Below are 16,890 nucleotides of genomic sequence, written 5' to 3'. Positions count from 1 at the left end.
TGTCTTCTGTATTGTTGGGAGAGAGCTCAGCTGAGGCAGTCAAAGAGTCATTGGAAACTATGGATGGACTAACTTACTGCATCATCATTCAGTCCTTTGTTCTTTGTGAGGAAGAAATACTTCTTGAAAAGCCAACTACTGATAATGGTAGGATAATAAAGAGAAAGTTAGGGGAGCTGGGGTTGTGGCTCAGTGGTAGAGTGCTAGCCTAGCATGGGTGAGGCACTGGGTTCGATCCTTAGCACCACATAAAAAACAAATAAATAAAAAATCAAGGTTAAATTAAAAAAAAAAGTTAATCTGAAACTTCTTTAGTCAAAAATAGTAAAATTGTTCTTATAGAGTCAGAGGAAAGGGTCTGTTTGATATTCATAAAGAACATGTAATTTTCTGTGAAAATGTGGTTGGAGAAAAGATCTATGCCTGTGTAAGCATTTTCATGTTTTTATACATGGAAATTGGAAAATGTCTCAGATATATGCCTTAGGAGATGTCTGTGACCTGCTTTATATAGCCTTTGGGGTGGGGGGCAGTACTGAGAATTGAACTCAGGACTCCTTATATTACTAGGCAAGTAAGTGCTGAGCTACACCTCTAACCCTTTTTCAAAAATTTTAAGGTGGGGTCTCATTGAATTGCCCAGGCTGGCCTCAAACTTGTGCTTGTCCTGCCTCAGATTCCTGAACCTCTGGGATTGCAGGCATGTGCCACTGTGCCTGGTTTATAGCTTCTTGAACTGATCTCTCTGCTTCCATTTTCATTCCTTCTGATCCATTAGCCACATTGCTGCAAGATGCACTTTATGAAGTATAAATCCATGCTCTCCCTTACTCTAAAGAAGCAATTATCTTATTTCTCAGCCTCAATTTCTCACCTTTAAATGGGGATAATATCTGGGAGTGGTGGCACACACCTGAAATCCCAGCAGCTTGGGAGGCTGAGGCAAGAGGATCTTGAGTTCAAAGCCAGTCTCAGGAAGTTAGTGAGACTCTAAGCAACTCAGCAAGACCCTGTCTCTAAAATATAAAAAAGGGCTGGGGATGTGACTCAGTGGTTGAGCATCCCTGGGTTTAATCCCTGGTACCAAAAAAAAAAAAAAGTAGGGTAATAAAGGTACATTTTCATGGGCTTATTAGGAGGGATAAATTTTAAAAATATAAGTAAAATATTTTGCATATGGTTGACTTCATTAACTGTTTAGTGGAGATTATAATTATTTTTCATGTAAGGTAACTCCTTCCTCCTAGCAAACAAGACTTTATAATCTGATCTCTACCTATCTGTCCTGTCCCATTCATAAAACCATTGAATGTTTCCCACATGGCATTCCCTTGTACATACATCATGCATTTGTACTGTGATATCTGATTTCCCAAACATCTCTCTTCTTGCCTCCACTCCCTACTGCTTGTTGTCTCAATTCCCATAGCATCCTTTATAAATGTATATTGTAGGATTTCATACCGTAAGGCAGTTATCTTTTTGCTTGTCAGTTTCCTTCATTGTTTGCCAGCTCACTGTTTATAGTGTTAGTGTCTTTTATTTTTGTATTCCTGGTCCTGGTAGCTATAGGTATATAATTGAATCATTGCTAAATAAATGTTTGTTTTATTGATTGAGTAAATGAATGAATGAACAAATGAATGGAAAGAATGGAATAAAAGGAATGAAGAAACAGGAAACAGTAGTAGGTAAGGCAAAGAGTTGTACAGTCTGAGTTCATATATCAGCTCAGGTATTTACTCTCTTTGTGACAGAGAATGTATTACTTAATGTTTTTGGTGCTTTTTTCCCCCTCCATATATAAAAGAGGACTAATAATAGTATTTACTTCACAGGATTGTAATAGGATTAAATGAGTTAAGATATGAATAAAACTTTGAGACATATAGTAAGCTCTGTGCATATGTGAGCTGCAGCAGTTGATACTATCACTATTACTTTTATTGTCTTCCAGATGATTTAGAGCCCATAGGCATCTTTACTATCTTTATACATTTAAGTTGATTGCAAATTTTGAATATTAAGCTAATGTTCAAATAATAAAAGTTGTTTAATATGCTCTGGATTCTTTCCTTTTACAGGGCTCTATGGAGCAAGTCAGTTCTCATTTCTTGGAGCAGACCCTTGACAAGAAACTGATGTCAGATCTCAGGGTAACTTGAATTGTTTATTGTTTCTGAATATCTGTGAATGATATCAATGTAGCAATATGCAGAGTTGTGTTGCTTTAATTTAGCAACCCATGCAGTTGTTAAAATGTAGTAGGGTTGGGCTGGGACTGTCTTAGTGGTGGCGTGCTTGCCTGGCATGTGTGAGGCACTGGGTTTGATTCTCAGCACCACATATAAATAAATAAAATAAAGATCTGTCAACAACTAAGAAAAAAAAATTTTTTTAATGTAGTAGGGTTATTAGATTACATTTTAATTTAAAATCTGAGCAATTTGAACCAAATTACAAGCTACTTCATTAATTTTTTATCATAATTAGGAAATACTATATGCTGATTGTGTTTTTTTTTAAATAACTTTTTTTAAAAAATATTTTTTTAGTTATACATTGACACAATATATTTTGTTTGTTTATTTTTATGTGGTGCTGAGGATCGAACCCAGGGTCTCTCACGTGCAAGGTGAGCGCTCTACCACTGAGCCACAACCCCAGCCCTCTGTAAGATAAATTCTTTAAAGAGCTGGCAGTGTAGCTTAGTTGGTAGAGTGCCTCACATGCACCCTGGGTTCAATCCCCAGCATCACCAAAAAAAAAAAAAGATAAATTAGATAAATTTAAAAAGATAAATTAAAATGATTATATAGTTGATATTTGTGCTTTGTTGGTAGAGTTGGTAGAGTACTTATCTTGCATGCACAAGACAAGTTCTTTTTTTTCCATTTTTTTCCCCAATATAGTTTTGTTTGTTTTGTTTCTTTTGGGTACTGGGATTGAACTCGGGTGCATTCAACCACTGAGCCACATCTCCAGCCCTGTTTTGTATTTTATTTGGAGACAGGGTCTCATTCTTTGCTTAGTACCTTGCTTTTACTGAGGCTGGCTTTGAACTCTCTATCATCCTGCCTTAGCCTTCTGAGTCACTGGGATTACAGTCACGCATCATGATGCCCTGCTTCCATATGGTTTTCTTGAAGGGCGTGATTGTTTTCTTGGGGCGGGGGGAGGGGCAGCAGTACTGGAGGTTGAACCCAGGTGTGTTCTTCTACTGAGCTACTTTTGTAGTCCTTTTTATTTTTTATTTTAAGACAGGGTCTTCCTAAATTCCCCATACTGGCCTCAAACTTGTGATTCTCCTGCCTCAGCCTCCCGAGTTGCTGGGTTTAAAGGCATATGCCACTATGCCTGACCCATTGCCTTGATTTGAGAGTTTACCTAAGTGGTTTTTGTTTGATTTTGGTATGGTATGTTGGCAGTGTAAGGAAGGAAATTTTTACAGCAAATGGGGAAGAATGGGTAACACATAGGTTTCTAAGATACACCATGAGGTATAAGCTTTCTATTGTTAAATGTGACCCACATCCTTTTAGGTTCAAGTACCTATCTCCTTAGTGCCTCTGAGATGATCAACCATGAGTTATGGATCCACACTGAGAAGATTCATAGAGGTGGATATGTGAAACAGAGTACCAGTTCATTTATTTATGATGAGAACCATAATTGCCAGGTGTACTATATGTTTACTTTTGCTCACCAGGGTATTCCCTCTTAGGTAACCTGTGTGGAAAGTGAACTTACAAGAAAGTCATTTGGTGAAGCCCAATGTTGCTCAGATTGAGCCCAGTATTAACATATAGAGACTTATTCTGCTTTTATTCCCCATTTTTCTTCCTTCCTTTGTCTTCATTGTTGTCTTTTTCCTCCCCCTCCCCTTCACCTCCCCCTTCCCCTTCTCTTCTCCTCCTCCTCCTCCTCCTTCTTCTCTTTTTTGTTTTGGGTGGCACTCTGTATTGAATCCAGGGCCTTGCATCTGCTAGGCAAGCTTTGAGCTATATCTGCAGACCTTTTTATTTTGAGACAGTTTTATTAAACTGCCCAGGCTGCCCTCAAACTTGTGATTCCCCTGCCTCAGCCTCCCTAGTAACTAGTATTTCAGGCATGTTTCACCACATCCTACTTGAGACTCTTTCTTTCGTCGTCTTCTTTTTTTTTTTTTTTTTTTTTTTTTTGGTATCAGCAGTTTAGCCCAGGAACACTTAACTACCAAGCCACATCCCCTGCCCTTTAAATTTTTTGAGATAGGGTCTTCTTGCTAAGTTGCTTGGGGCCTCTCTAAGTTGCTGAGGCTGGCTTTAAACTCATGATCCTCCTGCCTCGTCTCCTGAGTTGCTGATTTTACAGGTGTGTACCACTATGCCCAACTGGAGACTCATTTCTTTTTCTTTCCTTTCCTTTTATATATATATATTTAGTTGTAGATGAACACAATATTTTATTTATTTATTTTTATGTGGTGCTAATATTTGAACCCAGTGCCTCACACATGCTCGACAGACACTGTACCACTGAGCCACAATCCCAGTCCTAGTGACTCATTTCTAATGAAATTGAAAAACTTGTTTTCTAGAGTCTGTATATTGTGTACCCATGGAAGCTTTTGCATGGTCACTTGCATTGTTTGCCTTTCCGACTTTCCCTTTCCTATATTGTTGTTATGGTAAACATAAACTTCTGTCTGCTCAGCACATTCTTTACCTATCTTCACCCTCTTTAATAAGGTAACTGAAAAAGTTTTTACAAACTTGTGATCCTTTTGTCTCATCATGTTTTTGTTTTGTTTTGTTTTGTTTTTTGTTGTTTTTTTTGTGTGTGTATGTGTGTGTGTGATGTTGGGGATTGAACCCAGGGCCTTGTGCATGCAAGACAAGTACTCTACCAACAGAGCTATATCTCCAGCCTATTTTTATCTCATTTTAAGTTGAGTTTACATTTCCCTGCTCTGAATTATTGAGTAGTTTTTTAAAGTGTAACTTTTAGAGAACATTTTAATTTCCTACCTTCTCATGTTCCCAAGGTGCTCCTTAATGTTCCCTCCAGAGTCTCCTGCAAGTGGTAATTGTTGTTATCTTCTGCAGAGGAAGCGTACTGCACATGAGCGTGCCAAGGAACTTTATAGTTCAGGGGAGTTTTCCAGTGGCAGAAAGTGGGGAGATGATGCTCCTAAGGAAGAAATAGATACAGGGGCTGTGAACTTGATCGAATCAGGAGCTTGTGGAGCCTTTGTTCATGGGTTGGAAGATGAGATGTATGGTACGTATGATTGCACAGTAATAATAGTACCCATTCATTGAGTGACTGCTGTTTGTCAGGCATTGAATAGAGTGATAAACATGCATTCTTTTATTTATTTTTTGTTAGTCTGTGAAATACCTGTTATGAAATAGAAGAGGCTGGTTCGCGATGTGTAGTATGATATAGTGATTAAGAACATGGCTTTAGGTTTAGTCAGTGCATATTCAAATTTCAGCATTTCTATAAAATGGAAGTCCTTCTGAGTTGTGAGAATTAAGTAAGGTTCAGTATATGTAAAGTGTTTGGCTTAATAAATGATTTATTTATAGTAAGCACTTGATAATAAAAAATTGATGGTCAGCCAGCTAGAAAGTCATAGAAACAATTTAAATCCAGGTGTCCAACCAGAAAACTTTTTTTTTTTTTTTTAAGAGAGAGTGAGAGAGGACAGAGAGAGAGAGAGAGAGAATTTTTAATATTTATTTTTTAGTTCTCGGCGGACACAACATCTTTGTTGGTATGTGGTGCTGAGGATCGAACCCGGGCCGCACGCATGCCAGGCGAGCGCGCTACCGCTTGAGCCACATCCCCAGCCCCCCAGAAAACTTTTAATTAGACTGTTAAAGCCTTTTTTTTTTTTTTTCTTTTTGAGGTACTGGCGATTGAAATTGAAAGCAGGATATGTGAAACAGAGTACCAGATCTTATCCAATTTTTTAAAAAAGTTTTTTGTAGTTGTCGATGATAGAATGCCTTTATTTTATTTGTTATGTGCTGTTAAGGATCGAACCCAGTGCCTCACTTGGGCTTGGCAACTGCTCTGCTACTGAGCTATAACCCCAGCCCCTCGAATTTTTATTTTTGGACATGGTCTCATTAAGTTGCCTAAGCTGGCTTTAAACTTGCAGTCCTCCTGCTTAAGCCTCCCTAGTAGCTGAGATTACATATACATGCACAAGGTAAAGACTTTTCACCTTTAATTTTAAAGATTTTTTTTGTGTGTGTGGTGCTGGGGATTGAACTCGGGGGCCTTGTACATGGGAGGCAAGCACTCTACCAGCTGAGCTATATCTGCAGCCTGAAAGATTTTTTCTTGGGAATAAAATGCTAGATTAACAGAACCTTTCCACCCCCATCTTCTAAAGATGTTGCTTCATGTTTAAAGTGTGCTGTCCTTTTTGTCTTTGTTCCTCTCTGTATGTAAGAAGTCTGTTTTTCCTCAACTTGCTATTAAGATTTCTCTTTATCATTGGTTTTAAGCAATTTGATTATGAATGCCTTGATGTAGTTTTCTTATTTTTTTTTATTCTTTTGTTGAACTTCTTGAATCAAATGTAGTTTTCATTTTATTTAGAAAAATTTTAGCTAGTAGTTTTAAAAATATTTATTTTTTAGTTGTAGTTGGACACAATATCTTTATTTTATTTATTTATTTTTCTTAAAAAGCTTTTAAGAATATTCTGGTCCCAAAGCTTTTTAGGGACTCTAATTACATAAGTATTAGGTTCCTGAAGTTTTCCTGCAGCTCACTGATTTTTTTTTTTTTTTGTTATTGTTTTTGTTTCTCTTTTTACCCTGTGTCTTTTTTTGAGTATTATCTATTGATTTCATCTTTCAGTTCATTAATTTTTGTTATGAAATATGTAATCTGATACTAATCTCCTACAAGTATATTTTTCATCTTAGATATAGATGTCCTCTTTCGATTTTTTTTTCCCCCCGTACTATGGATTGAACCCAGGGGCACATTACTACTGAGCTATATCTCCAGCTCTTTTTTTGGGGGGTTACCAGAGATTCAACTCAGGGGCACTCAACCACTGAGCCACATCCCCAGCCCTATTTTGTATTTTATTTAGAGACAGGATCTCGCTGAGTTCCTTAGGGCCTTGCTAAATTGCTGAGGCTTGCCTTGACTTTGTAATTGTACTACCTCAGTCTTCTGAGTTGCTATGATCATAGGTATGTGCTGCTATACCCAGCTTTTAGACTTTTAATTAGAATTTGGGGAAAATATTTGTATATAATTGTCCAAGAGCCTTTTGTTTGTGTGCTTTCTGATTGGTTTTGATTTTTTCCCTTATTAGAGATTATATCATTCTGATTATTTTCATGTTTGGTAATTTTTAATTGGATGCTAGGCATTTTGAATTTTATTTACTTTTTATTAGATACTGAACATTCCTATACATCTTTTTTTTTTTTTAAATACCTTTATTTTATTTATATGTGATGCTGAGGATCAAACCTAGTGCCTCCCGTGGGCTAGGTGAGAGCTCCACTGCTGAGCCACAACCTCAGCCCCCTACACATCTTCTTGAGTTTTGTTTTCGGGTACGTTTTGCTTGTCCTAATTTTAAGCTTTGTTAGGCAAGACCAGAGCAGTTGAGTCTGGGGTTTATTTTGTGCACTATTGAAGCAAAACTCTTCTGAACCAACATTAGTCATATGTTAGTTCTGACTCATTTTTTCTCTTTTCTAGGTCTTAGTTTCCCCACAAATCAGAACTTGGCTGAAGACTTGAGGGGGTCCTTTTGCAAATCTCCCAAATTCTCCATTTCTTTGTGGAGTTTTCTCCTTTTGGTACTTTAATGTGTGACTTCTAGTGTGATTGGCTTCCCTAGACTCCTAGCTTGGTCTTCTCAGGGAGATAATGCAGTCTGGAACTCTCTACACACTTAACTGCTATAACCACAGAGCTCACCTCATTTACTTCCTATACCTCAAGAATCACTGTCCTTCATTGCCTGATGTCCAGTGTCTGGAATACAGTTGCTTCATATAGTCAGGTGCCATACAACAATGTTTTGGTCAACAGTAGACTTCATTGTTATTAAGATTATAAAGGAGTTGAAAAATTTCTATCTCCCAGGAAGTTCAGGATGTCCTGATCATAACACAAAGCATCACTCACATATTTATGGTAAATAAACTGCCAGTCATATAAAAGTAGGGTGCATATACTTAATAATACTTGATAATGCATATGTATTTACCATAATGTTTGTTTGTTTTTGGTACTGGTGATTGACCCCCAGGGGTACTTTACCCCAGTCCTTTTTATTTTTTATTTTGAGACAGGGTCTTGCTAAATTGCTTAGGGCCTTGCTAAGTTGCTGAGGCTGGCCTTGACTTGAGATCCTCCTGCTTCATCTTCCCAAGTTGCTGGGATTATAAGCATGCACCACCAAGCAAGGCACAATACTTCATTATTCTTAAAATGGTTTTTCCATTGGGCTCTATAATTCCTATTTTTCTTTTTATATCTTGGGACATCTGCTGTGATTTGAATACAGCATGAATAGCTCCCCCAAAAATTCATATGTTGGAATCTTGGTTTCCAGATTGGCCACTATACTCTTCTTTTTATCATTATTTTAGAGTATACTCCTTATTTTAAAAAAGCTTAAAACAGGCCAGTAACACCCTTGTATACCTCATGTTAACTGTGCCTGTTGATTGCATCAAAAGGCCCCGTTGAATGAGTGAGCAATACCATCTGGATTTGTGTAACATCGGCGATATTCTCAGAATGATGAGATGTTATTATGATGCATTTCTCAGAACATATCCTTGTTATTAAGTGACACATAACTATGTTTTATTTTTATATTTTCCTGGGAGGATAAATCTAGTCTTCATTACTCAATTTGGGTGCTAGTAGAAATTCAATAAAGTTCTTGAGACTTCCATAATATGAAGCCATACAACATGTCTAGCTCACATAGATCATAGAATATCAGTACTTTGTGGTGATTGACTCCAGCCTCCTAGTTTTCACTGAAGATAGCAGGCTTGGGGAAGTAATGTTGATTGTCCATGTTTGAGAATAAATTTGTGTTGAAGACGGGGCTAGAACCCATGTCTTAACAATGCCTATAAAAGAATTTACCTCAGGGGCTAGGGTCATGTCTCAGTGGTAGTGCACTCGGTGGGCATGTGTGAGATACTGGGCTAGATGCTAAGCATCACATAAAAATAAATAAATATATAAAATGATGGTATTGTGTCCATCTACCAAAAAAAAAAAAAAAAAAAAAAAGCTATCCTCAGAATAGAACTTAAAAGGGCAAGAATATTGTTTTTTGAGTTTTTCTTACTAGTAAATGTAAAAAAAAATTGGTTGGCACTATCCAATTTGCTTTAAGATATTTCATGTATAGTCATCCCTCCATAATCAAGGATGATTGGTTCCAGAACCCCCAAGGATAACCAAATCTGCAAGTGCTTATCACTTATATGAAAAAGCATAATATTTACAAAAAAAAGGTAGACTATAGTCGTCCTTCTGTTTACTTTAAATCATGTCTAGATTATTTATAATACCTAATACAATGTAAATGCTATGCAAATAATTGTTATCCTCTATTTTTTGGGGAATAGTAATAAGAAAAAAAGGACTATATGTGTTCGGTATTGATGAAAAATTCTTTTCAAATATTTTTGACCCAGTTCGGTTCAGTACACAGATTTGGCACCCATGGATGTGAAGGGCCAACTGCATATAAAAATTAAAGCTGATTTTTTATTTCCTATGAACTTGAAACATGACTTATAATTTAAATATTATTAATTATTAAGTTCTGTCCTACTCTAAGATGTATTATATTTTGTTTCTGTTAGCATTTTTTTGCTTTGTTTAGTTTCTACAGTTGAATTTCTCCATTATTAATGTTTATGTGATTTAGTTTATAATATAGTTTCCAGTTTGTCACTAAGATTTTTTTTTGTTGTTGTTGCTTGTTTGTTTGTTTCTGCATTCTGGGGATTAAATCCAGGACATTAGCATGCCAAGCCCAGGCTCTACCACTGAGCTTTATTTACTCTCTACCCCTATTACTAAGATTTAGTTAAAGTAACTTAAATTTGACAAGTAAGTAGATCACAACCTGGCATCAGACATGGCAGCTTTCTAATTTTATCATATTTGTAAAATTCTAGGTAACTTAGGGGTTTAGGGAACATTGCTGGGAATGAAATGGTGCCTCCTTTCATTGGCTTAGATTCTAGTATAATATCTCATATATTTTTAGTCTTTGAATTCTTCAGCACTTGCCTTCCCTTTTGGGATATTGTACATGCAGTACAAAGAGTACCTAGAAAAAAAAATCATTTTTGTTTCTTATGGACTAGCAACTCCTGAGGGATGGTTTTAAGGGTCATTTGTTCTAGAAAGCTGCCTCTGGATCCATTGACTGGGCTATGTACCCTTTTCTGCATTTTCTTTTGTCCTCCATGCTTTTCCATTGTAAATACTCATCTCTCTATAATACCATTAGTTCTTCATTTGTAAATGTTGGGAAACAGACTTGTTATATCTTCAGGGTTAAACACATAGCTAGCATGTAGCGAAGCCAGGATAGTTTTAGATTTTTTTTCTCTCTTAGGATAGCAGATTTCCTTTCTCTAAACTGGTCTTTTAAGGGGTATATGATATGTGTCCAACATTCCAGAAAGTTCATTAGAAAATATGATAAAAATATAACTTATTATATATAATTGCCAGTTTGCACAGGCAGAAACAGACACCATGTTTCTTTGCTTCTGTTTGAATTGCATCAGCTCAGGTCACAATAATTATCTCGTGTAGATCAGAAGTTCCTCTGTGATTCCCTTGATGGATTTGTAAAGGTTACACATGAGTCAGTGTGGCGTAATGGATAAAACCCCAGGAAGAAGAGCCAGCAGTTAACATACTTATGTTTATCTCTGACTTGCTTTTATAATTATTGGTAATTTTGTGTTTAAATCATATTATTGTGAAGAAAATTGTTTCCTTCTGAGGAAAAGGAGTAATTCATAATTACCTAGAAAAATCTGAATCATCTCCCCTTATTGTAACTCTACTTTTAACTTGTCTATAAAGCCTCTTTTACAAAGAACAAATGATATTTTTGAGTTTTAACCATAACTTCAGTTGGTTATCTTTTTAAACTATATATTTTGTTGCAGAGCCATTTGAGAATCACTAGCATAAAACAACCATGTATAAAAATCTTGTGAGGGGCTGGGGATGTGGCTCAAGCCGTAGCGCGCTCTCCTGGCATGCGTGCGGCCCGGGTTCGATCCTCAGCACCACATACCAACAAAGATGTTGTGTCCACCGAGAACTAAAAAAAATAAATAAATATTTTTAAAAAAAATTCTCTCTCTCTCTCCTCTCTCACTCTCTCTTAAAAAAAAAAAAAAAAATCTTGTGAGCATTTGCATATCTTACTCACCTCTGTCTCCTAACATTTAGTACAGGGCCTAAAGTAGAATGTACTGGAAATGTTTATTAGTGAGTGAACATTAGATCACAACCTGGCATCAGACATGGCAGCTTTCTAATTTTATCATATTTGTAAAATTCTAGATAACTTACTGTTTTAGGGGAACATTGCTGGGAATGAAATGGTGCCTCCTTTCATTGGCTTAGATTCTAATATTCCTGGATTCACTGGCTTTACTGTCACATTTTCTGAGCCTGCAAAGAGATAGAAGAAAATGAGTCTCTGTTTTCAAAATCCATACCTATGCTTTATATGCCAGGCAGTGTGCTATATGCGTTACCTGCTTTATCTCATTTAGTCCTTGCAACTGTATTAGGGAGCGGGTATTATCTACATTTAACAGGTTAGAAAGTGGAGGTGCCAGAAAGTTAAGTTCAAGATCATCTTCCTAATTGGTGGGGGGATCACTTTCCATAATTTGCTTTGGAACCTCTGTCATCTAGAGCATATACTTTTGGGGGGATGGGTACTGGGGACTGAACTCAGGGGCACTTGACCACTGAGCCACATCCCTACATCCCAGCCCTATTTTTTATATTATTTAGAGACAGGGTCTCATTGAGTTGCTTCGTGCCTCACTTTTGCTGAGGCAGGCTTTAAACTTGGGATTCTCCTTCCTCAGCCTCCTGAGCCACTGGGATTACAGGCGTGCACCACTGCGCCTAGCTAGGACCATGTACTCTTTTTTATTTTTTTAAAATATTTTTTAGTTGTTGATGGACTTTTATTTTTATTTATTTGTATGTGGTGCTGAGAATCAAACCCAGTGCCTCACGCATGTTAGGCAAGCGCGCTACTGCTGATCCCCAGCCCCAGCCCATGACCATGTACTCTTAACCATGCAAAATGCTAGTGTAAAATTAATAGACCCCTGGACTGGGGTTGTGGCTCAGCAGTGGAGCGCTCACCTAGCACGTTGGAGGCCCTGGGTTTGATCCTCAGAACCACATAAAAATAAATAAAATTATTGGGTCCAACTACAACTTAAAAAAAATTAAACATTAAAAAAAATTAACAGACCCAGTACTACTCTTATCTCTTTTTTCACTCACTTTGAGGCCAGTTAATTTATTCTGCTAAATCTTATCTATAAAAAGAGAATAATTGTATCTAGTCTATTTTACTTTTTTTTTTTAATCCCCCCCCAGTTCTGGGGATTGAGCATAGGGGTGTTCTATTACTGAGTTACACCCCCTGCGCCCCCTCTTTTTAAAAGAATTTCTTTTTTAGTTGTAGATAGACACGATACCTTTATTTTGTTTATTTATTTTTTTATGTGGTGCTGAGGATTGAACCCAGTGCTTTACACATGCTAGGCAAGCACTGAGTCACAACCCCAGCCCCACCCCGGCCTTTTTAAAAATTTTATTTTGAGTCAGAGTCTTGCTAAGTGCCAAGGTGGACCTTGAATTTTCAGTCCTTCTGCATCAATTTCCTGAGTAGTGAGGATTACAAATATGTGTCACTACATCTGGCTAGCCTATTTTAATCTTAATAATGATGATCCGATTGCTTAATACCCAACTTTTCAAAACATACTTCCCTGTGGTTGGAATACTGTGATAGGACAACTTAGTTTTAAAGAAATTCAGTTAATTTTGTCAAATGTGTGACTTAATGACATACATATGGAGTCAGATTTAAACCATAGTTCTTGTGACTCCAAAGTCCATACCTTTAAACATGAAGGTAGCATTGAGGAGATTCCACAGGGAGCATTTGTAGAGAGAGTTTGTAGAGAGTGAAAGACAGCTTAAATGCAAAGGGATCCATCTTGGATTTTCTCCATGTTCTTAAGTTGATGTGTAGTTTCATTTGTCATCTTTTATTTTTTCTTTTTTCTATAGAGGTTCGCATTGCTGCTGTAGAGGCTCTCTGCATGCTGGCCCAGTCTTCACCCTCTTTTGCTGAGAAGTGCCTTGATTTCCTGGTGGACATGTTTAACGATGAAATTGAGGAGGTGCGTCTACAGTCCATACATACCATGAGAAAAATCTCTAATAACATTACCCTCCGAGAAGATCAACTTGACACTGTTCTGGCTGTGTTAGAGGTGAGCACTTCCAGTTTGTTAGTCATTTCTTCCATCAAATTTCTACTGACCCCCACTCCCCTCCTTTTAAAACCAGGTATTTTACTAGGTATTGGTAAGTATATCTATATATCTGGCAGCACAGTTCTGCCCTCTCAACATGTCCCACTCCCAAGATGGAGGAAACTGACAATTAAACAGGAATTTGACATAAACTTGATATTGCTATGATCAGGAAAGGACAGGGTGCCCTGAGAATATAAATGTTATCTAAACTGAATCAGCTGACTTGAGGTTGGAGATAAAGAAAAGAAACAAAGTGCTGCAGTGGATACTTGAAGGAAGAAAGAATAGGAGGTATTTCTTACAAGGAAGGAGTGATATTGGTATTGGAGTGGAAGGGAGCAATGCCTCTATATCCAGTTTTAAGGGAGTGTATGATGTATTCTAGGAATTAAAAGGAGTTCATTATAGTGGTTGCATAGTTGAAGAAATAGAAGAGCTTTTTATTTTATTTTATTCTTCTAGTGAATCATAGGCTGTTGCAGCAGGAAGATGTCTTAGGGATTAGTTCAACCCTATAGTTTCATAGAGAATAAAGTAATCTAAGGTCTTATAGCCATTAAGAGGCTGTGCCAGGTTATGCACATAGGATTACTTTCCAGACTATACAATTGTATGTAGTTCTTGGGTTATTTATTAAAGAGTGTAGATTTTATTTGCAAGTACTGATTTTAGTTTTTAAGTATTAATAAGTGAGATTTGACTTAGGTCTTCCCACATACAAAAGCAATAGTAATTGAGTACTTAGTTATTAGCAAACTTGTTTCAGATTTCTGCTGTGTACCCCAGAAAATAGATTGAATGCTTTGATTTTTGAGGTCCCTATAATTCTCCCAGTTGCTTAGGTCTTCTGTGAGATTTTTTTTTCCAAAATTATACATCCTTATTTGTACTTTTCATGTATTTTTCCCTAAGAGGGTGTTTATATTCCATGTATTGTTTCTCATGGGTGGTTTGTATAATGTAACTCCTCTTTTCCTTTTTAGCATTCTTTCCCACCATTTCTCAACTGTAGTCTGTAGTTACTTCTCTACACATTCTTTCCCTCATCATTTTTGCCTTTAGTGTAATTCTCCTTTTCTACTTGCAAAATTGCCCTTTCCACTAGCTGACTTTGCTTCTTCCCACAGTCTATATTAGGCAACAGATCCAGGAAGCCTTCCCTACCCATGAGTCTCATTCTTGGGAGGGCTAAATGCTACTCCTCTGTGATATCTCGTTTAGACCCCTCTAGCATTTGTTAGGAATTCTGTATTACACAAGATTGTGAGCTGCTGGAGGGGGCAGGGTCCTATCTTCTTTTTTTTTTTTTTTTTTTATTCCCAGTGCCTTACAGCGTCTGAATAAATGAAGTGCTTAGTAAATAATTGCTAACTAGCAATAATATGTATAGATATAAACTCTTTGAGTTGGAATTCTATTTAAGAATTTAAACATATATAAACTTACTGTTTCTTTTGTGTGTGTGTGTGCTTCTGGGATTGAACCCAGGGCCTCACACATGCTAGGTAAGCACTTTACCACTGAACTACATCCTCAGCCCTTTTAATTTTGAGAGAGGCTCCTGCTGAGTTGTCCAGGCTGGCCTAGAACTTGTGATCCTCCTGCTTCAGCCTCCAGAGTAACTGGTATTACAGGTGTGTACCACCACACCTGGCTTAAATTTGCTGTTTCTAAAATATTTTTCTACTCTGCTACTGACTGCTTGCTCCTCGACATTTACTGTGTTATTATACTTCGTTGCTTTTTTTTTCCCCTTTCCTTTTTGTGGTGGTTAATAACAAACCCAAAACCTTGCACCTTGTAGTCAAGCACTCTACCACTGAGCTATATCCCCAGCCCCAGTACATCATTGCTTTGAACCTTAGTTATTAGCTCACCCTTCCACCTGGAATTTGCTGGGGTCTTTTTGTTGGTGGTTTTTTGTTTTGTTTTGTTTTTTGGTTTTGGGGGGATGTTGTTTGATTTTTGTTTTTACTATGCTGAGATACTATCCTGACTTGAAGAATTATCCAACAAACACTGTGTACTGGAATTATAGTGGTGTCAAGAACAGACAGGGGTCCTGCTTTGGAACTTCTATGCCAAAGAAAGGTACAGTGAAAAAGCAAAATGGTTTTAAATAAGGATAAACCTTGTGCAGAAGATAAACAATATGATAGAAGAGGGGGAAATTTCACTGTAAATAAAGTGGTTGGTAAAGATTTTCTGAGGATATGATGTTTGAATTGATTCTTGAATGACAAAGAGCAGCCAGTAACTTGAAGACTGAGGGAAGAAACTACAGGAAAAGGCAATAGCTAATGGAAAGATTCCTGGGGACACCTGAGGTCTGGTATGTTTCCATAATGGAGAGTAAGAAAGCCAGTATGGTTTGCATATACAGAAAAAGATGGAAATGTAGTATGACATGAGGTCTGGGAGTAGATAAGGAGAAGACAAGTCTAAAGCTTTGTAGGCCATTATAAGATGTTTGGATTTTATTCTAAGTGTTATGGGGAACCCTTGGAGAAGTTTGTGAAGAGGATTGACTTGACAAGTCAATTTGTCTTCCCCACCTTTTGGGGGGATACTGGGAATTGAACCCAGTTTTACCACTGAGCTACGTTCCCAGTCCCTTTGATTTTATTTTTTAATTTTGAGACAAGCTCTTACTAAATTACCCAGGCCCTCCTTGAACTTGCCATCCTCTCACCTAAGCTTCCTAAGTAACTGGGATTACAGGCATGCGCCAACCACCATGCATGGCCCAACATTTCTCTTTCTTGAAATATTCTTGAAATTCATATAGGTTGACTCTTTACCTCATTCAGTCACTTAGTACATATTTATTGAGTACCAGGCCCATGTGTATTATTTTATTTCTCATATTTTGTCATGTATGGCAGGTTTTGTGTATTTGTTTTATCTCCCTGATAAAATTATTAGCTCTGTAAATAAAGGTCCAATAGTGACAATATGGTACCTTTTACTCTATTTTTTTTACTCTATCCCATAAGTGGTTACTTATGTGTAGTGAATGCTAGTAAATATTTTTTAAATAAATCTACACAACTTGATTATATAATTGGGAATTAGACTGTTCTTAAGAACACAAGTCAGAATAGCTAAACTTTGGAGCCAGCCTAGATGTCCTTCAGTGGATGAATGGATTAAAAAATGTGGCATTTATACACAATGGAATATTACTCAGCACCAAAAAAGAACAAGATGGCATTTGCAGGTAAATGGATGGCATTAGAGAAGATTATGCTAAGTCAAGTTAGCCAATCCCAAAAAA

The 16,890-nt window shown here is 37.1% G+C and overlaps 1 protein-coding gene across 2 annotated transcripts in view; it reads left to right on the top strand.

The window, feature by feature from the left end:
- The window catches only part of Ints4 (integrator complex subunit 4), a 112,229-nt gene that overhangs the window by 46,730 nt on the left and 48,609 nt on the right, over window positions 1-16,890 (top strand). For both annotated transcript variants that reach the window (XM_026387280.2, XM_026387279.2), the window contains exons 9-11: window positions 2,085-2,156; window positions 5,088-5,262; window positions 13,363-13,568. In XM_026387280.2, coding sequence (XP_026243065.1) covers window positions 2,085-2,156; window positions 5,088-5,262; window positions 13,363-13,568 — 453 coding nt within the window. The remainder of the gene's footprint in view (window positions 1-2,084; window positions 2,157-5,087; window positions 5,263-13,362; window positions 13,569-16,890) is intronic.

The sequence above is a fragment of the Urocitellus parryii genome, chromosome 4, assembly GCF_045843805.1.
Source record: "Urocitellus parryii isolate mUroPar1 chromosome 4, mUroPar1.hap1, whole genome shotgun sequence".
In the NCBI taxonomy this organism is placed as follows: domain Eukaryota; kingdom Metazoa; phylum Chordata; class Mammalia; order Rodentia; family Sciuridae; genus Urocitellus; species Urocitellus parryii.
Note: the sequence above shows the minus strand (reverse complement) of the source record. Positions and strands in the feature narration are given on the sequence as shown.